General features: G+C 32.8%; 3 protein-coding genes across 4 annotated transcripts; 2 read left to right on the forward strand and 1 right to left on the reverse strand.

Annotated features, from left to right (window-relative positions):
• Window positions 1-3,539: 3,539 nt before the first annotated feature.
• Window positions 3,540-5,219, forward strand: LOC145956709 (uncharacterized). Of its 2 annotated transcripts, none has more exons than XR_014432938.1 (6): window positions 3,540-3,696; window positions 3,788-3,865; window positions 4,235-4,310; window positions 4,568-4,641; window positions 4,733-4,783; window positions 4,935-5,219. XR_014432938.1 is itself a non-coding variant. In XM_083072250.1 (6 exons), exons 1-4 carry the CDS (start codon window positions 3,625-3,627, stop codon window positions 4,637-4,639), a joined length of 315 nt encoding a protein of 104 aa, XP_082928376.1. In that variant the 5' UTR covers window positions 3,540-3,624; the 3' UTR covers window positions 4,640-4,641; window positions 4,733-4,783; window positions 4,935-5,219. The 2 variants fall into 2 exon arrangements, 1 of the variants encoding a protein (XP_082928376.1); XM_083072250.1 differs by having other exon boundaries at window positions 4,235-4,327.
• A 7,201-nt stretch (window positions 5,220-12,420) lies between these two features.
• On the reverse strand, window positions 12,421-13,788 carry LOC109802345 (uncharacterized). The gene has a single exon (XM_020363677.3). The coding sequence runs from the start codon at window positions 13,574-13,576 to the stop codon at window positions 12,707-12,709; it is 870 nt and encodes a 289-aa protein (XP_020219266.1). The 5' UTR covers window positions 13,577-13,788; the 3' UTR covers window positions 12,421-12,706.
• A 2,981-nt stretch (window positions 13,789-16,769) lies between these two features.
• Window positions 16,770-21,580, forward strand: SNM1 (DNA repair metallo-beta-lactamase family protein). Its single transcript, XM_083072251.1, has 9 exons — window positions 16,770-17,412; window positions 17,887-18,067; window positions 18,224-18,463; window positions 18,723-18,867; window positions 19,321-19,455; window positions 19,553-19,619; window positions 19,752-19,829; window positions 20,364-20,416; window positions 20,711-21,580. Exons 1-9 carry the CDS (start codon window positions 16,872-16,874, stop codon window positions 20,807-20,809), a joined length of 1,539 nt encoding a protein of 512 aa, XP_082928377.1. The 5' UTR covers window positions 16,770-16,871; the 3' UTR covers window positions 20,810-21,580.
• The last annotated feature ends 371 nt before the right edge of the window (window positions 21,581-21,951 follow it).

Below are 21,951 nucleotides of genomic sequence, written 5' to 3' on the forward strand. Positions count from 1 at the left end.
TAAAATATATTTTAAAATTTTAATTAATTCATTATCATTCACTTATTTTATTAAAAAGTGATAAAATATAATTTATTTTCAATTAATTTAATAAAATAAAAACTTTAAAATATATATTTAAAATCTGTAATAATTTCTTAAATACAAATATTTAATTAATTTTAATATATACTAAATTTAATATTAGAAAATTTATTAAGATTTTAGTTATAATTTTTATTATCTTTTGATTTAATATTGAATTTCTTTTGATTATAAAACATAGTAAATAAAATCTAAAATCTGTATCAGTATCTTTGATAAAAATATTTAATTAATTTTAATATATAATAAATTTAATATCAAATTATTTATTATGATTTGAATTATAATTTTTATAATCTTTTGATTTAATATTAGATATGTTTTGATTATAAAATATAATAAATAAATTCTAAAATCTGTAGCAATTTCTTTATACAAATATTTAATATCAGAATATTTATTATAATTTTAGTTATGATTTTTATAATCTTTTAATTTAATACTGAATTTATTTTGATTATAATATTTTAATGTGTTTTATTTGAAATATCAGTTAAAATATTTTATTATCTTTTCATTTTAATTTATTGTAAAATAATTAGAATATTTAATTTAATATCATTAAAAAAATAACGATTATAAGATTTAATTTAATTAATTTAATTTAGTTTATTTAATTTACTTAATTAGAATATTTTATTATCTTTTGACCTTTTGTTGTCCGAATTGAATATTTAATTGGACGTGTTGAATAAAATATAATATTATTTTAAAAAATGAAGAGAAAGCATGCATTATTTTAATAACTTACTTTAGAAAACTTTCAATTTAATCTTATTTATCATTCATTTTAGTAACTTACGATAGAGTCTAAAAATGTATTCATGACTCAGAATAATTAATAAAATAAAATAATTCAGAATAACTAATTAATTAATTAATGTAGTAAAAAAAATAAACCCTTCTCCTAGGCGGAATAAAAACCCCATATAGCTGACACAGTAACTCACCAAAGCATAGAACAAAGCCCTCTCTTCTCCGCTCCTCTGGCGGCTCTCAATTTTTGGAACCCCCAAACCCTAGTTATATAACTAATTACTATCACTCACATAGCTGCACGCGTCATGCTTGAAATACAAAGAGAGTTGTGGTTTGGTGGAGAACGAAAGAGAGAAGAATAAGATAATGGAGGATTCGTTAGGGCAAAAGTGGAAGCACCGAGAGCTCGCTTTGGCCTCAGTTTCCGACCTCTCTTCACCTCCTTCTTCCGCTTCGCCGGGAATTGCTCGCTTCGACTCTGACGGTCTCCAAATTCATAACCAATCTCACCAGATTCCCCTCAGTGTCGATCCTCGAACTGTTCAGGTTCATTTTCACCTTCTGCTTTTATTCCTAGCAAATGCAAGAATAATCAAAACGTTTTTCAGCTATCAAACTGTTTGTTTTATCTAATACGGCGGCAAGGTTAATTTTGAATTTCTTTTTTCTCGGCGTTTACTTGTTATTTTTCTTTGAATTCTAATGTTGCGTGTCGCTTTCTTTTATTCACTGAATGGCGAAGCATTCAGTGAATGAGACGATAATCTTCATTAGAATTTGTTAATTATTGTTAATTTGTGGTTTAACTTGACAGTTATTCAAGGTGAGTCCTGTTCTATCGGTGTGCGTGGTGGAAAGATCTGATGCTGGCAAAAAGGTACAGAGCAGAATCTTTGTGCTAAGCTATATATGGTTGGAATTTTCAATGCCTGTAGCTTTCTATAACATCCTTTTTATTTTCTTTTTTCTCTGCATAATTACATAAGCATATATTTCCAAGAATTTTTGAGAGACATGTTTAAATTAGATGTTGTAGAGTACATGATATCCATTTGTGGTGGTTATGGTCTAAGGGACATATCTTCACTTGGAAAAAGTGGCAGCATCTTGTTTCTTTCTCAAGATGATATATTCGTGTTATGTGGAGAAAAAATGATTGCTTATAAGTCCATCTTTATCGATCCATCAACACCAAAAGGAATTGCTAGTGTGCGCTTGTGATTTGGTGACAATTTTCAAGGACAAAGTTCATGAAATATAATGCCAAAATATCTAACGAAAGCCACATTATGATAGAGTTTTTCTAGATAAACACCCTATTGGAAAGTCTAATGAGTGAGCTGCATTGGTAGATTTTGGGAACTTCAAAACAAAATTGTGGCTATAAAAAAGTATTCTAAATACATGACTCATGACATTGCACCATCTGTTATGAAATTTCAATGATGTTTCTTTTATCTGTTTTGATGCAGGCTGTGATATTTTCCTGTTTCTATTGTGGCTGCGGTTCTTTAGATCATAGTTGACATGCCAGCTATATCAACTATTGCCATATGCAAAGGCCTAGAAAACTGATTCTAACTTTTTACTGTGTAAGAATCCTTACCTTATTTTTCTTGTTGCGTGATTTCTTCATTTAATTAGGTACCTTCATGGAAACATGCTAACTAGTCCAATAACGCCTGTGCTTGGCAATATGTCTATAAAAATCAGCTATAATCTAGTATATAATAATTCTAATAAAGTTGTTAAATATGATAATACTCTAGTATATAATAATTCTAATAATTCTTTCTTTTCTAATTATACAAGTTTAAATAAGGATAAATATTATTTTGAATCTAAGTCATGGGTGTTGGTTCCTCTGCTTATGTGAATCCTGTTGCAATTCATATTTAAATATATTTTTTTTCAATCTAATTAGAAGTTCAACAGTAAGGATAAAAATAAAAGTTTGAATATTAGTTTCTATGTTCTCTTGGACATGATTTTCTTTTAATTAGATCATTATTTTGAATTAATACTTCCCTTGCTTTAATTGTGTAATAAATAGAATTGATAAGGTATTTCTTTGATCTTTAATTTGTTTTTGGGTTGCTAATACTTTGAGTTTTTAAATCTTTTTCAAAAGCTGAATTTGGTGTTTTAATCATAATTTGTAGAAAAAATTTACAAGGCACAGTGAAATCTCTTTTGGCATGTCAAATTAATGGTTAAGCCTAGTGAGAGGTACAGATAGGTATCTCTTTTACCATGTAGTGGTAGGATGATGCCTAATGGGTTTGATACGTTTTTCTCATTGTCTTCATAGTGAATTTAAAAGTAATAGTAATGAATTTCTCTTTCAAATCGAATTATATTTTCTCTGTTGATTAGCTTGTTGCTTTGTACCATGAGTACCCAAATCAATGATCACTGTCGTTACAATATAATAATCTATGATTATTAATTTTATCATTAAATATTTAGCACTTATTGTTATATTTTATTTAAAATGTTAAATGATATTAATAACTACTTTTAAAACTTTTTCATGTTAAATTAATTTATATGTATAGAATCCTTGGTGTGTTCTATGATAACCAACACTACACATCAACGCCAGAAGAAGCTGCCGCAGATGCCATTAAAGCAGGCTAGTAGCACTCACTAAACTACTTAATAGGTTCATTATTTCCAGTTATCGTTTATACACTAAATCAACATGATCATTTAACTACAAGAGCACATGAGTATAGGCATTTGCAATAATGAGTTTGTGTTGAAAGACACCAAATCAACATGTTGTTTTATCCTTTTTGTGCTTCAATGATGAGATCTATTGACATAAAATCAGCGGCCAAAGCATTTCAGGTAATGCATATCCACGCTTTCATCTTCTAATTTTTCATTGGGCCATGCTGTGATTCTTGCTGTCTAACATGGAGATAAATTTGATTATCAGGCCCGAAGTTCTTTAGGAGAGTGCATATTTCGTGAACTCAGTGTTGTTGCCGGTGCAGTCACAATTACTTGCCTCATGGTTTGTCTTTGAATGCCCTTAGAGCATATATGAATATCATAAATTTTTATTTTTATTTTTTATGTAACATCCACGTCAATGTTTTTGGCTTTTGGCTACCTGAGAGAGTAAAAGAATGACATTTAATGGGGCCAGTTGTTGAACCTATTGATCCAGTGCAAAACCTTTTATACTACAAATTTGATGTTCAATTTTACACGTAAATACTAGTGGAACCAATTACACTCAAATGTTGATACTTGAGCCAATTATCTCACAAATCCACACCAAAAAGGAAGTGATTATTCAAAGAGTGGTAAATGGTTTTTTAGTTTACATGTTGACTTGAGTAACCATATCTAATTTAAATACCGTGACATTTCTTGAAAGGTGGCTAATCTTGTTGGCTTTGTGATTGGACCAAGAGGCATTAACTGGTTGCTTTCTTCTTTCCTTCACAAGGAAGGTATGTTAATAATGATGGTATGTTAATAATAAAAATTGTGTCTTACTAATTTTATGTTAATTATTGACTATTGGGTATGGTATCTATGAGATCTTTGCCTAAGGTATCACTAGCATAAGATTGAAATAGTTTCTTAGGAACTAGGTTTCGACACTTGAGACTATAGATTCTGTGTTCTTTGATAGGAAGAGGGTGTTAGTTAATCTCTTCTGGTGAAAATAATGTTTTTTATAGCACTTTTGATGTGTGTGCTGCAGGTGACTGACTATACAAGAGATCTTGAAGAAATGCAGAATGTGTCTAGAGAAGAGTACCTTGCATCTTTATGAAGGTGTGTGTATATATACTTCACAATGCCTTCTAACATTGTATCCTACTTCTGCTGCTTATGCGTGATGCGTGATGCGTGATGCTTTCTGTAGGAAGAGCAGTGGCTTTTCAAGAGGACTCTCCAAATATCATGGACTCTCCTGGTGTGAATCTATCAATTCATTTTTTTATAGAAATTGTTGGAATTATTTGTTGAATTATTTGCTGTAAAATAACAATTATTTGCTGAATTAAAATCAAAGAATATTAGCGATATTTTAATTTTTGTTGAAATAATATTTTTTATTTTTTTAGGAGAAATATAAGGAGCGTCTAAGTGAAGTCGAGCAAAGGAAAAAGCATTGGAAGAGCATATACGACAACATGATGAGCAGATGTAGTATATATTACGCCATCTCAACATTGACCCTTTAAGGCCAACTGCACCGAGTACTACCCCAGATGATCCTGACCATACTGTTGATGATGCTCTTGATGACATAGCAGAAGACCCTTAATTAAGCTTCTTTATTTTACTTGTTTCAGGATATTTTATTGTATTTCACTATTACTTTGTTGAAGTTTAAACGTTTTATGTTATTATTGTGTTTTTAGCATACTATATTGACATGCTTATATTTTATTTAGTTTTCACTATAATATAAATTTACATCGATGAGATTATGTCTTTTAGTATGTTCTAGTTTATTATTATAAATTGTGTAATAAATATATTGTTAATTTCATATTCGTTAACAGGTATAAATTTATAATTTAAAAAGAATTTAAAAATACTGGTTAACATTAGCGACCAAAATAACGACCAAAAGAATTTGTAGCTAATTCAAGTTTTTAGCGACTGAAATAGCGACCGAAATGATTTATAGCTAATTCAAGTTTTTAGCGACCGAAATAGCGACTGAAATAATTCGTAGCTATTTCAAGTTATTAGCGACCGAAATAGTGACCAAAATAAGTTGTAGTTATTTCAAATTTTTAGCGACCGAAATAGCGACCGAATTTATTCGTAGCTATTTCAGGTTTTTAGCGACCGATTTAGAGACTGATTTTTAAAATATTTTTATTAATAAATAAAAAAAATTAGCGACGGAAATTGCTACCAAAAAAATCGGTCGCAAAATTGGTCTCGAGAAGTTAGGAGACCAAAATATTAGCGACGGATTTTTAATGTCTAGCGACTGATTTTTCGGTCGCTAAATTGCGACGGAAAAAATTTCGGTCGCTATTTAAAATAGCGACCAGGGTTTTAGCGACGGATTTTTTCGGTCGCTATTTCGGTCGCTGAATGTAACAGCGACTGAATTTACCTAAATAGCGATCGATTTTGGTGGTCGCTAAAACTTGATTTTTTTGTAGTGAAACCGAATGTGTCTGATGATCATGAAACGATCTGTTCCAGAAGTTTTTCGAGACTCTATTTTTGAGAGCCACAATGCTAAAGGTTTCCTTGATACTATTGAGAAGTATTTCACTAGTAATGAGAAAGCTGATGCAAGCAGTTTGCTTGCTAAACTTATCTCTATGAGATACAAAGGTAAAGGAAATATAAGGGAGTACATTATGGGAATGTTTAATCTCGCGTCAAAACTAAAAGCATTAAAGTTAGAGTTGTCTGATGACTTGCTTGTGCACCTAGTTTTGATTTCCCTTCCTACACACTTTGGATAATTCAAGGTGAGTTATAATACTCAGAAAGATAAATGGACCTTAAATGAACTGATTTTTCACTATGTGCAAGAAGAGGAAAGGTAGCAAAAAGAAAAGACTGAAAGTGCTCATTTAGCGTCAAACTCTCAAAATAGGAAGAGAAAGAATAATAAGGATGTTGTAGAAAGGACTTCTCAACAAAAGAAAGCCAAAAAGGATGAAAATACACCTACTTGCTTCTTCTGCAAGAAGCTTGGGCACATGAAGAAAGAGTGTCCCAAGTACGCCTCTTAGCGTGTAAAGAAAGGTAATTTTCTCTCTTTTGTTTGTTCTAAAGTTAATTTAGCTTTTGTACCACGTGATACTTGGTGGGTAGATTCTAGTGCTACTACTCACATTAGTGTATCCATGCAGGGTTGCCTTGGCCCGGGAACAAATTCACCGCCGTATGGCTGACCGGCGATTACTAGCGATTCCGGCTTCATGCAGGCGAGTTGTAGCCTACAATCCGAACTGAGGATGGGCTTTTGGAGTTAGCTCACCCTCGCGGGATCGCGATCCTTTGTCCCGTCCATTGTAGCACGTGTGTCGCCCAGGGCATAAGGGGCATGATGACTTGACGTCATCCTCACCTTCCTCCGGCTTATCACCGACAGTCTGCTCAGGGTTCCAAACTCAACGTTGGCAACTAAACACGAGGGATGCGCTCGTTGCGGGACTGCCAAGTGATAATGAAAGATTTATCTATGTGGGTGATGGCAACAAGGTCACATTAGAGGCTATTGGAACATTTAGATTACAGTTAAAAACTGGATTTATTTGAGACTTTTGTTGTACTGTCTTTTATGCAGAATTTAATTTCTATTTCTAGTTTGGACAAATTTGATTTTTCATGTTCATTTGGAAATAATAAATTTAGCCTCTATCAAAATTCAAATGTTGTTGGTTCTGGTTCTTTAATTGATAATTTATACTTACTAGATGTAGTTAGTTCCAATAAAGAAAAATTTCACATTGATTATCGTGTTACGAAGCGTAAAATAAATGAGAACTCAACTACCTTATGGCATAAGCGTTTAGGCCATATCTCTAAACAGAGAATTTAGAGACTTGTGTCAGATGAGATTCTTGAACCCTTAGACTTGTTAGACTTTGAGGTTTGCGTTGAATGTATTAAGGGTAAACAAATAAATTCTAGAAAATTAGGTGTTGAAAGGGCTAAGGACGTTTTGGAATTAATTCATACAGATATTAGTGGACCATTCCATACGGCATCTTAGAATGGGCAACAATATTTCATTACTTTCATAGATGATTATTCAAGGTACGACTACCTATTTTTAGTTCATGAGAAGTCTCAATCCATAGATATTTTCAAATCTTTTAAAGCTGAAGTTGAGCTTCAACTTGGAAAGAAAATTAAGGCCGTCAAACCTGATCGTGGTGGTGAATATTACGGTAGATATGATGGATCAGGTGAACAACGTCCAAGGCCTTTTGCACTTTTCTTGAGGGAATGTGACATCGTTCCTCAGTATACTATGCCTAGGAAACTAAGCATGAACGGTGTTGTAGAACATAGAAACATGACTCTTAAGGATATAGTGAGAAGTATGATTAGTCATTCTTCCTTACCAGAGTCATTGTGGGGAGAAGCGCTTAAGACTGTAGTTTACATCCTAAATAGGGTACTAAGTAAAGTAGTTAAAAAAACTCCTTATGAGCTATGGACTGGTAAAAGGCCAAGTCTAAAGCATTTACACATTTGGGGTTGTCCAGCTGAAGCGCGTCCTTATAGGCCGCATGAAAGCAAGCTGGAATCAAGGATTGTTAGCAGTTATTTTGTTGGTTATCCTGAACGATCTTGGGGCTATAAATTTTACAATCCCACTACTAGATCACTCTTTGAGACGGGGAATGCGAGATTCCTTAAGGATGTTGAGTTTGGGAAGGAAGAAAACATAAGAAATGTTATCTTTGAGGAAGAACCTGTCATGATAGTGATCAAGTCCTCGTGCCTATTACTATTCCAGTACCTACCCCAGTAATAGGTGACAATCATGGAGTTATTCTTGACATTGTCTCAACACAAGACAATATTGAGGTTCTCCCTCAAATACCTATAGAGCAAGCTCAACAACCTCAAGAAGTGCCATTAAGGAGATCCACTAGAGAAAGGAAAAGTGCAATTCTAGATGATTACATTGTATTTCTCCAAGAACATAAGGATGACATTAGTTTAACAGAGGATGATCCAAAAATAAAGTTGATGTTCATAATTTTATTCTGAGCTTGTTTTTGTGCAATATGTATATGTTGCGTTTTGAATGGATCTCTATAAAGAATAAAGTTTGGACCAGTTGGAAATAGACATGACTGAGATCACATTGCATGTAATTTCCGTGCCACTTATCCATATTTGATCTATGTCATTGAGTGCATACAATTATGGTGATCATTGTGGTTTAGTCACATTAGATAATGATGAAAGTTGCAATGGTTCCCTGTTGTTGTATGAGATGAACTAGATTGTTTAAGGGGAGTCTAAAAGTAAATAGCATACAGTTGCGTGCCTAAAGAATTTTGTAAACTTAGTGATAAACATGAGAGGAAGGTTTAGTGAAGTCAAACCCCAACAATTTATTAATATTACATTAGAATCAAGTTTTGCACTCTAAGTGTTTACCAAAATACCAAAAAGAATTGTTATTGCTTGTTTACATTATTTACTATAGAAAATCAAACTCTTATTGCTTTTTGGTAGCTTAGTTAGTATAACAAGTGAAATTGCAAAGTGTTGCGCAAGTCCCTTGGGAGACAATAGTCATACTTTCATTGAACTACTTATACGATTTGGTATACTTGTCAAGGGAGATAACAATGACATTGAAGAAACGATTTATATGATGCAACCAGAAAATTTTGTTTCTGGTGACTCAAAGTCTATGGTATGCAAACTAAAGAAATCCATCTATGGTCTCAAACAAGCTTCGATATCACAAGTTCCATCAAGTTATTATCTCATATGGTTTTGAGGCAAATATAGTTAATGATTGTGTTTATCATAAGTTTAGTGGGAGTAAATATATATTCTTGGTGTTATATGTCGATGATATACTACTTGCCAGCAGGGATATAGGCTTATTGTACGAAACCAAGAGATTTTTAACAAAGAATTTTGAAATGAAAGATCTTGGTGAATCCTCTTTTGTATTAGGTATTAAGATACTAAGAGATCGTTCTCATGGTATCATAAGGTTATCACAAGAGAACTATATTGATAAAATTTTAGATAAATTTGGCATGAAAGATAGTAAACCAGGAGATACCCCTATAGCCAAGGGAGACAAATTTAGCTTCAAACAGTGCCCTAATAATGACCTTGAAAGAAATGAGATGCAAAAGATTCCCTATGCTTCAGCTGTGGGAAGTTTAATGTATGCTCAAGTTTGTACTCGTCCCGATATTGCATTTATAGCGGGAGTTTTGGGCAGATACTTAAGTAATCCTGGGATGCAGCATTAGAAGGTAGTAAAGCGTGTAATGCGCTATTTGAAGAGAACAAAAGGATATATGTTCACTTATCAAAAGTCTGACAATTTAGAGATCATTAGATACTCAAACTCTGATTTTGCTAGATGTCAAGACAGTAAACACTCCACATCTGGATACATCTTTATGTTGGCTGGAGGAGCTATCTCTTGGAAGTCTGTTAAACAGACTATTATAGCTTCTTCAACCATGGTTGCGGAGTTCATTGCTTGTTTTGAGGCATCCAACCATGGGATATGGCTGCGAAATTTTATCACTAATTTACGTGTGGTTGATGGTATTGAAAAGCCATTAAAAATCTATTGTGATAATAACTCTGCAGTTCTTTATTCCAATAAAAATAGGAGTACAACCAAGTCAAAATTCATTGATATAAAGTTTTTGGTTGTTAAGGAAAGAGTTCAGAATAAGCAAATTTCTATAGAACATATAAGGACTAATTTTATGCTAGCTGATCCACTTACTAGGGGTTTGGTGCCTAAAGTATTTCATGAGCACACTGCTCATATGGGTGTAATTCCTTATAGTAACGTAGTTTAGTGGGAGTCTCATTTATGTTTTATGTCTTGTTTATTTTTTAATTTTTTCAGATATTTGTATTATTTGGATTTTCTACAAAAATAAAGTTGATGTTCATAATTTTATTCTGAGCTTGTTTTTGTGCAATATATATATGTTGCGTTTTGAATGGATCTCTATAAAGAATAAAGTTTGGACCAGTTGAAAATAGACATGACTGAGATCACATTGCATGTAATTTCCATGCCACTTATCCATATTTGATCTATGTCATTGAGTGCATACAATTATGGTGATCATTGTGGTTTAGTCACATTAGATAATGATGAAAGTTGCAATGGTTCCCTGTTGTTGTATGAGATGAACTAGATTGTTTAAGGGGACTCTAAAAGTAAATAGCATACAGTTGCGTGCCTAAAGAATTTTAGTGAGCCTTCAGACTGCCAACAGGAAAAATTGATATGGGCTCAAATAAGTGGAAACCAGATTTGACCTGTTAGGAGTTAATGAGAACCCTAACAGGTTTAAAATCGTAAAGACGGTCATGGTCCCCAATATGTCAAATCAGAAACACACGTCTCTCTATCTCCCCATCAGAAGATTAACATCAAGTTCCGTTAAGGAATCCAGTGATTTGGCTGAGGAAGATCATCGCACCAAAAGACTATTTCGCTACAACTTTTTATCAACGTCAATGGATACATGTATGTGTTACTAACCTTAACTTTGTAATATGAGACAACAGTTCTTAATATTAATTAATGAAAAATTTCTATTTAGCTTAAGAAATTTATCCCAACATAATAATCTTCTAAAAATAAAATTTTGCATAAAATTACATAATTCAAATTTATTTTTTTTCTAAAATTTTTAATCTTTTAAAATTCAAATATTTTCTATTAATTGTAAAAGAATTTTATTAGCATTTAATAAATTGAATTACCTTAATTAAACATAAATAATTTTTTTATGAAAAAATGAAAATATTATAAGAACGTGATTAATATATTAAATGCATATATATCTATATCTATTTATACATATTATTAAAGGTAAAATAATCTTCTAAAATAATTCTTGTTCAAAACTACATAGATTAGATCCATTTTTTTTTCTAAAACTTGTTAGTCTTTAAAAATTCAAATATTTTTTTTTATTAATCATAAAATAAATTTATTAATATTTAATAAATTTAATTACAACAATTAAACATAAATAATTTTTCATAGAAAATTTGAATATATTTTTTTTCGTTTTCATACTAATGTGCTAATGCTTCAACTTAGACTCATCTAGTTTCACCTTAGAAACTTGAAATATTATAGAAAAAATGTGATTAATATTTAAATGGTAATTATTTTTAATTTTTCTAATATAATTATACATTTAAACTCAAATTTAGAATCGATATATGAAATAATTTATTATATATGTATTATTAAAGTGAAATGTTAGTTATTTTAATTATAATATATAATATTAAATTTAAAAATTGATTTATAAAAAAAATATTATGATTAATTTCTTAAATGCATAAAATGATTAAATAAATTTTATTTTTATCTTTATGTAGTGATAATAAGAAATAAAAATTTTGCAAATAAAAATTTTGTAATTATATCCCATAAACTTTTCTAAAAAAAATTGTGATACTTTGTTGTACAAATACGATGATGGAGACGACAAGGGTCGGGAAAGTGAGGTAGTTGTGGATGCCAGTACTAAACTACCAGTTGATAATTTTCTTTTAAATTTTTTAATTGGACCAACCGTGCAAGTAAAAACTACAAATTTAAGTTTATGTCATATCGTGCATCGGAATCGTAGTGCTATCTTTGATACTTGTGGAAACTATATCTCACGAAAATTAGGTGGTGACACAACGCGACAAACCCTGCTAATTTGTCATGGACCATGGTAATGAAGTTATTAAAGTGATTCTTTTTTTTGTTTCTAGCTTAATCATGATTAATTCACCTAATATTTTCATTTGGACTCGTGTTGATTAAGAAATGCTTAATTATGTGCTAACTCCTGGGTTAAAATACTACACACAAAATCCTAGATTGAAACTTTCTTCCGTAATTTTTATTCATAAAAAGAAAAAAAATTGTTTACCAATTCCTTGATTTTTCCGCTCCACCCAAAACAACAATAAATGGCGAAGAAATTGGGATATTACCAAAAAAATGTTTAAAACAAAAAAGTCCTTAAAAAAATGGAAAAACCCTAAAAAAAATGCAATAGGGAAAAAAAAAGGTAAATAGAGAAGTAAAATATACTGTACAGCTACTGTGACTGTTGTTGTCACTCTTCAGACAATATGGGCTTCCAAGTTCCAACTCTTATTACCACCTGCGATCACAACACGGGCCTGGTGGCCAGTGATGGGCCTGCGGCCCAAAAGGAGGCGGGTAAGCATGCACCACCGGAGGAGGCGGCGGAGGGTACGGATACGCTACATGCGGCGGCGGAGGCGGCGGTGGATAATAACAATCATACCCTCCGCCGGGCGAAGACATAACATCCGGCGGCGGAGGCGGTGCAGCGGCGGGATAGACAGCGGAACCCACCGGCACAGCAACCGTCGGGTAGCTACACGTGTTCTGGATTTCGCACGTGGGATATTGCACGTGCGACTGAACTGGAGCGCAATCCTCCGGAGCGAGAATCGGGTACCCGGAGATTCTCCCTTCGAGAATCTGCGACGAGAGGTTCCCAATCCCAATCCCAGGCCCAGGCCCAGGCCCAGGCCCAAGCCCAAGCCCTTTCACTTTATAGGAGAAATTGAAGATCCCGTTGGGCTTGCCCTCGGCGGAGCGAACCTCGTAGCTGACGAACCGCTCGGCGGCGTCGGCGTCGCGGATCAGATCGGCGAGCGCGACGCGGCACTCGCCGATGAGCTTGTCGCCGAGGATGAGGCCGTCGTGGCGGAACTCGAAGCGGAGGAAGAGATCGTCGACGGCGGAGTCGCGCGGGAGCCAGGCCAGATGGAAGCGCGCGTGGTGGTTCCACTCGGGGTTGCTGCCGTCGCCGTCGCCGTCTCTGTGCGTTAGGGTTCTCTGGCGCTGCTTCTGCTCCTCCGTGAGGTCCCTCTTTGGGTCCTCGCTCTCGACGAAGACGGTGGCGTAGAGCGTGAGTTTCTGGAAGAAGTTGAAGGATCTCACGTCCTTGCACGAAATCAGTTTCACCTTTATGCTTCTGGGTTCGGATTCCATTGTAACGTGGATTTGCTTGTTGCTACGATCTTAGGTTTTATTTACCGATTGGTGTCTTCGACTTCGTGGAAATCGATGAATTTGTAATTATAGATTGTTGTACACTTGTCCGCGTATGGTAATGCGAAAACTAACATTCCATGTTCAATTTCTTAACTATTATGTCTTGTAACTTTACTTCATCACATTAAGGTAAGGCTTTGAATGGAAGGTTCTCCCAACGTTCCATTCACGTTAATTCTTTGTGATTAAGTTCCCGTGTCTACGTGTGCATGTGGATAGTATAATTCAATGGATTCGTAATTTTAGGGGGCTAAATGTTGGTACGGATATTTCCCTTCAGTAAATAATGCATAAGTGAAAACTGTGAAGCATTCCATTAGTTAAAGATTTTTTCTTCTTCTTTTAATTTGGTAGTGACAATTCATAATATACAATTTGTATTTTTTTTTGTCTTGTCTTTTTCTTGGTGGGTGTTTCAAGAATGTTCAGCATAGTAAATGATTATATGAAAAAACTAAGTTGAATCTAAGCGTGTCCGGTCATCATTACAAGAAATCACAGCGTAGGAAGTCAATCAAGAATTCAAGACAAAGACATATAGCTAACTCCTTCTTCTTCGTGGCCTCGTGGAAGACGTTAAACTAGCTTAATTTCATATTGCATTTTATTCCTATCACAGATATTTTTAGTCATTGGAATACATTTTCTAAAAAAATAGGCAGAGTCAAATTAAAAAGAAAAAATGTTCATAAAAATTTATATTAAATTGAATACAAATCTAATAGATCTGATTAATTACAAAATTTATAATTAGCAAAAGTTTCTTGATTTGTAATTTTTAAATTTAGTTTCTAAATTGTGAGATTTGGACCTTTGAAGATATTTTTAACATTATACTGTATGTCTCAAATTTTTCTTGAGAGTGATTAATTCTTTGTTCTTTGTCTTCTAGAACTTACATTGTCATTCTCGCAAAGCAAATTAATTTTTGTTTGCTTGGTTGAATATGATTAAGGCATTTTAGGCTTTCTTCTAAACCTCTAGAATTTGCTAATATTATTTCTTAGTTGTTCATTTTGAGCATAAAAGTTATAATTTTTTTTCTCTTTTTTCACTAAAATTAAAAATATGTTTGATAACCTTTTAAAACAAAAAGTTAGCTTTATAAATTTGTGGAATTTTTGTTTTTGAATGATATGTGATAAATCGAGAAAAAGCAAAAGAAAAATAAAAAAATGGTGAAATAAAAAATATAAAAGAGAGAGAAAAAAGAAAAGAAAATAGATAATGGAATAACAAATAGAAAAAGATTGACCCGCGTATTATTCTATAGGCATTAGAGAGCATAGATTAGAGCATTTATACTAAATGTTTAATTTAATAAGTCAAACATAAGTCAACTCCATTTTTCATTTGGAGATATCTCTATTATTCTAAAGTAATTATTTTAACTTATCCTTTTCAGGTTTGTGAAAATCAAAGGGTGAGTTTCTTTGGTGGGTTCTAAGTGATAATGAGGGTTGGAAGGAAGGTTTTCTGGTGGTTCACTACGAGGCATTCTTAATGGGTGATTAAAATTAATAAAGTAAGAAGCATCCTAAGTTAGGTTATTATGAAGGGGTTCTTAATAGTAAAAAATGTTGAATTTTGCCTTATCTTGATTTTAATAATAACAAATTCTTAAGTCTCAAATTTAGAAAGAAGAGTACCCATGTGTGTGCTAATGGTTTTGTTCAAGTGTTTCAACAAAAGTTAATGAGACTAATTAGAAAGCTGTAAGTTATGATATGCTCTTGGAACAAAAGGAAAAATTCACAAGATCATCCTTATGACATTTTGAGAGAAAATTTAAAATATATCGAGGAATGATAATTAGCACTAGTGATAATATCCATCCCAAGTTACTGAACAAAATACTTCAACTGAAACATTTATTCTCATAAGACTTGTCTTGAAAACTTGATTCAGAAGACTTCATTTGAAGAGTTGCACTGAAGGTACTTTATTTGTAAAGATTGATTGATATAATAAATAGATAGTGATGTTAATATCAAACATGAAGAACAAAACAATTTTAACGGATCTATTTGTTAAATGCCTATAAATGAAAGACATTGGTCTCATCTTGAAGCAAACATGATAAAAGAGAAGAAAAAAATACTCAACCTCAACAAGCTCTACCCTTTGTTACCTTATCCTATGATCTTTCAAAGAAATTCACTTCATATTTGTAATTTTGTTTAGTAATAGAAAAAGAAATGAGATATCTTCTTGAGTGGAAGCCCCATTGTAGGAGATCAACTTGTGATCTTTACTTTCTACAAGAACACATAAATCATTTTCTTAATGTCTTAACTTCTATCATTTTGGAGAGTGTATCAAAATATCTCTTTTTGTTATAACCATTCTGAAGGCACCATGATCATTTATCTCTAAAACCCCTTAATTTCATCATTATGATGTTCTTATCATAGGAGCATAAGTTGACTTAAAATCACATAAATTTTTAGTAGCCTATTCAAATGTTGGCTCAAAAGAAACTTCAATATTAAGTTATCACTTTATTGAAGTCTTAAGATTTTTTATCTTAGTAAAATCTTCTTGATGTTAATGCAACAAATCAATAATTTTCTAAATAATATTATCACAAATATGAATGAAAATAGCTACTCCCTTTAGACCTATATATAAACAAAAAAGTGTAATTTCACAAAAATTTAAAAAAACTAGTTAAATACATTTTATTTTTCACAATTTCACAATTTCATAATATATATATATATATATATATATATATATATATATATATATATTACATTTCTTAAAGTATTCTCAATCATCTTATTATAAATATTACTCCCATTAATTGTCTTAAGGATATTTTTATATTAAAATCATTAAATAAGATTGACTTAATTAAAATTTACTTATATTTCACTCTAAATTTTTTTTCCTTATATATAGATCTTGTGAGTGAATAGTTAATATTACATAATAAAAAATTAAAATAATTAAAAATGTTAACTAGTGTTTTTAATATTACATAAAAATGTTAATATTACATAATAAAAAATTAGAATAATTAAAAAAATTAAAAAAATTAAAAATGTTAACTAATGTTATAAAACACCACCAACCCCATCTATCTAATTTTTCCTTGACTATAACTACCTTAGTAATGACATTTTACGAAGCCGTACAGTAGCTCATTAAAATCTCCTTAATTTTCCCGCTGCTTCATTTTAAAAATACCCAATCACCATTCAATTTTGACTCTTTACGCGCCGTTACGATGGCGCCATCCACCGCCGCCTCACCGCCCCCGCCGTTAGAAGAGGAGCCGTTACCTCACGACGGCGAAACTTACGACGTTAACGACGACGCCGCTTCTTTCGGCGACGTTCCACTGGACGACGAGGGTTTCCCGTCGCAACTCCCGGGACCGGAAACGGCGTCGGAAAAGAGCAGTTTCGCCGCCGATTTCTATCGCTGTGGAACCGATTGGTCCTCGTTGTTGTCGCCGGAAGAAAGTGGACGCAGCGATTCGGCGCATGATTCGGGGAAGAAGCTGAAGCAGGCCAATCTGTTTCAGATTTGGGGTTTCAAAAGAAACGACGCCGTTGGTTCCGTTGAATGTGGACCCAGTCGAAGTGGTTATTGTGATGACGGTGGTGCTTCTTCTGAGAGGAAGGCTGTGAAACCTGGAAATTGGGGTTCAATTTTGCGCGACACAGGGAAAGAGTTCGAGAACACGAAATCTTCTCGCAAGAGGAAGGGTTTCGGTGGTGAAAATAGGGTTACGCGTTCCTGCCCCTTTTATAAGAAAATCCCAGGTAAATGAAATGAAATGAGTATTCTTTCAATTTGCTATGTTACATTTCAGAGGAAGGTTTTTATTTTTATTTTTTACAGCCATCATAGTAGGGTGTTGTTTGGATAAGCTTTTACATTAAACATTTATAATAGAAGAAAACAGAAGATAAAATGCATTAGGTTTCTTTTATAAGCTAAAATCAACTTATGCATATTAGTTTTTGCTTTCTTTTTCTAAATGCTTATTGAGAAATTTATCCAAACATGTCAGAACTCTTCACTAATTCAAGTTGAGTCAGTGATCCAACTTAATGAAACAAGTTCATCCACAATTGTAATTTGGTTAAGTCAGTGAGAGTGATGAAACAAACTAATTGGGCAATAAGTTTGGCGGTAGTTGCATCTTGATTTTATTTTAATTTGTTCTATTCTGTTATGTAAAACCGTGTGGTTTCTGAATGTTCTAAATGAATATACTTTATTTGTCAATATAGGGACAACGTTCACTGTTGATGCTTTTCGTTATGGGTGTGTTGATGGCTGCTCGGCATATTTTCTTAGTCATTTCCACTGTGATCACTATGGTGGCCTTAGCAAGAAATGGTCGCATGGCCCTATATATTGCTCTCCTCTGACAGGCCGGCTTGTTCAAATGTGTCTCTCGGTAAATCCTTTGTAAGAACTCAGGAACTCTTTTGTTTCCTGTGCCTTGTTTGTAGATTGCTTGCTTACATGAACTGACAAATCAAACTGCACTTGATCGTGTTTTTCCCTTCTAGCATTTCTGTGAAGGAATTAACTTTTGTTCTTTTGTTATGTTTGTTTGTGTAGGTATATCCACCCTTTGGAATTTAATACTGAACATGTGATTGATGGTGTCAAAGTGACTTTTTTAGAAGCTAATCACTGCCCTGGGGCAGCTTTGATTTACTTTGACCTCCCAAATGGTCAACGCTATTTGCACACTGGGGACTTTAGAGCGTGTAAACAAATGCAATCTTATCATCTTCTTGTAAATCAACGCGTGAATGTACTTTATTTGGATACCACATATTGCAACCCAAAATACATGTAAGAGCCTGATCTGGTTTATAAAGATCTTGTTCAGTTATAACTTTATATATATATATATATATATATATATGCATGTTTGTTTTCTTGGTTTTCTTCGTTGAACAGAGAAGTTTTGTGAGAGAGTTTTTCCGTTCAACGGGGTTCTGGAATTTGGAATCTTTGTTAAACAAACACACTAATAATCATTTTTTTAATTTATTTATATATTTATTTTTAATGTTGATTAATGGTTCTTACTGACAAATTTCTGCTTCAGGTTCCCTTCCAAGCAAGATGTTCTCAATTATGTTGTTAAAATTACAAAGAACCACCTCAAATTGCATCCCAGAACTTTAGTAGTTGTTGGGGCATATAGTATTGGCAAAGAATGTGTATATCTTGCAATTTCTAAGGCTCTTGGGGTATGTTTTTTTCTACCCAGCAGACTTCTATTTTGACTTATGTGTTCATTCTATACGCTTTATGTGATGTCTTTATGACTATCTAATCTATGTTGCTGATGGTTTTGAAGATTTCGCTTGATTTCTTTGATCCTTCAAAACATATATTGGTACCTAAGAGATTGTTCTGTCTTTATAAGGATCTAATTTATATTGTTGGATGATTTTGAAGATTTCACTTTATTTCTTTGATCCTTCTGCAATGTCTAAATTTGTCTGTCTTGGAGTTGCCTACCTTGCATTATAGCCAAACAACTATTTTGGCTATTATAGGGTTATGACTTACGAGGTTCATTTTCATGGGTTTTAGACTGTTTTCTTTCCTGAATTAATAAAGGTAGCTTTAGTTGTCAGGTTACGTCTCTTCATTGTTTGACACAGTGACGCAATATCTATGCTGCCTTTATGGTTTAGGTAAAAATTTATGCGAATGCTTCAAGGAGGCGGATTTTGCTAGCTTTTGGTTGGCCTGAACTTTCAGATAGTCTCTGTACGAAGGGAAATAACACACTTCTCCATGTTCTGCCCATGTCATCTTTGAGATTTGAGGTTTAATTTTGTGCCATTACATTTTAATCTCAAGTCTTTTTCCTCTTAAAATTTTGTGGTGTTATATTATAATTCATGTTTTTACTTGTTACACTAGACCTTAAAGGATTACTTGAAGACCTACAAGGAGCAATTCACAGCAATTTTGGCGTTTCGTCCAACAGGTATTTTATCTATACTTGTGATAAAATTAATTTCTGAATCGTCTTGGTATTTTTAAGTTATCAACAGAGAAGCTATTTGTGGCGACAGAGTAGTTCAATTCAAGTGTCAATACTTCATCTTCATATTTTTAGGTTGGACCTTCAGTGAGAAGACACGCAACGATCTGGAACTAATTAAACCTGTTTCCAAAGGAAATATCACGACGTATGGTAAGATTAACAGCATTTCTACAACCATTTTGATATAAAATATGAACTTGTTATTAGTGCATATTTGTATTGAAAATGCACCGGACTGGATCATGGAGGATCAGGGTACTGTTTCTTAACAGTAACGATCTGTTTCTAAAGGTCATGGTCCTGAGTGTCAAACAGGCTTTTAATTTGTTTATTCTCTGCTGCCCTTGTACTACTTCTGTTGGTTTTAAAGTGTTGTTTAAGGTTGTGACATAAGAATTAAGAAATATGATTATTGTTCTCATGTTTATTAACATTTCTATATGATTATATTATACTTTCGATTTATCTTGTTAATTAGTTTTTCTATCATTTATTATTTTTCATTTTATCTCACTTTAAATTCATGATAAATGGGGTAATCAAAACCTAGGTGAAGGTAAAGATATAATTGACAAAATAATTATCAATATTGTTTTGATTTCTAAAAAGAAATGGAAGTAGCAATAGTTATTTATCTAGCATAGCAGTACAGTTTATGAGTCTCTCTCTTCTTCCTTCTTCCAGGGGTTCCCTACAGTGAGCACTCCAGCTTCACAGAACTGCGAGATTTTGTTCAGGTCCACAACTGAATATTGTGATTACTTTTTTTAATACTTTTAGAGTTAATCACCTATACACTGTCAGTGTAAAGTTTTTTTACACTGGCAACCAATTATATCTTTTAATTGTGCTATGTCACTGTTAAAAGTAAATGTGTTTATAGTGACATGACACAATTAAAAGATATAATTGGTTGCCAGTGTAAAAAAACTTTACACTGACAGTGTATAGGTGATTAACTCATACTTTTATTGATAATTACAAAATTGCATTATTTTTTTTTTCTTTTGATTATATCTTTATATTCACAGTTTTTGAGGCCTGACAAGATAATCCCGACTGTGAATGCCGGGAATGCTGCTAATCGAGAAAAGATGCAATCCTACTTCCGAGACTGGTTGAAGGGCTAAAGTTTAAGTCTCAGGCTCTCTTCTGTTCCTAAAGGAGATTGAATTTTTTGTCCGAAATTTCTATTATGAAACCAATTTGCGGGGACTCAACATTTATTGCTGCTTGCAGAAGGTGGTGATATATGAATTCTTTTGCAACTTAAGTCATCTGGGCCAGGGCTACATGCTTTCTCAAATTGCCTCAGTGAATGTGCAACAGGTGGTTATCTACGTGTTTCACCGGTATGCTTCCCATTTGTTATCACTATAATCATCCTGAAAGGTCGTACTGCAGGGAATACAACAATTTTGCGACAACCAAAATAGGAAAAATAAAATAAAATGAGATGTCATGCCTTCTATTCTGGTTGTCTTCTGTGTACTATATCACTTCCCCATTTTAAAATAAAGTAGCAGTGAAGATTCCCTCATGATTCCTATTATTTGTAGAAAACGAAAAAAGAAATTGCTGTAGTTCTATTCTGTAGGACTTTGTTAAATTATATTATATCTTTAGAGGAGCTTTTATCTGATTGTATTTTGAGAAATAAACCACAGTATGATTTACGAAAACAATGTATGGGCTGCGGGGAATCGCATCTTATCTTTATGTAGTTCGTTGTATGTTGGTGGAAGTAGTTAAGCTGCCATTAAGATTGGCCAAAATTTTCATACGAATAATTAGGGTGAATTTGAATTCACTTTTTGCATGCTCAACTTGAGTTTATAGTGTAATTTATAATGTAACAATATTTAGCTATTTGATCTTCAATGCTTTTAGCGTGAGACTTATCTCTTGCGGGTTGATCTGATAATGATATCATATATATTTTTAGTCTTTGTACCGGTCATCAACACTTTTCTTGTTGTACCAACTTAATAATTAAAAGAACCTTTGTTAGAGCTTTGTAAAAACAAAAAAAGGTTTGAGGGTTGTTAGGAGCGTGTTAACAAGATACACTTGGGACACTTTTAAGAGTTTTAACAAATCAAACTCAACAGTTAAAATATCAAAACAAGTGAAAATATACCAACATTCTTCCACCAATTTTTTAGGCGTGCTTTAAAAAGCTATACCTTTAAAAGTATTTTAATTATTCCAATGTTGAGTTGCTAATTTCTAAAAGCAAGTGAATAAAGCTGTAATAAAAAAAAAGCAAGTG

The sequence above is a fragment of the Cajanus cajan genome, chromosome 4, assembly GCF_000230855.2.
Source record: "Cajanus cajan strain Asha chromosome 4, NIPB_CcT2T_4, whole genome shotgun sequence".
NCBI classification, from domain to species: domain Eukaryota; kingdom Viridiplantae; phylum Streptophyta; class Magnoliopsida; order Fabales; family Fabaceae; genus Cajanus; species Cajanus cajan.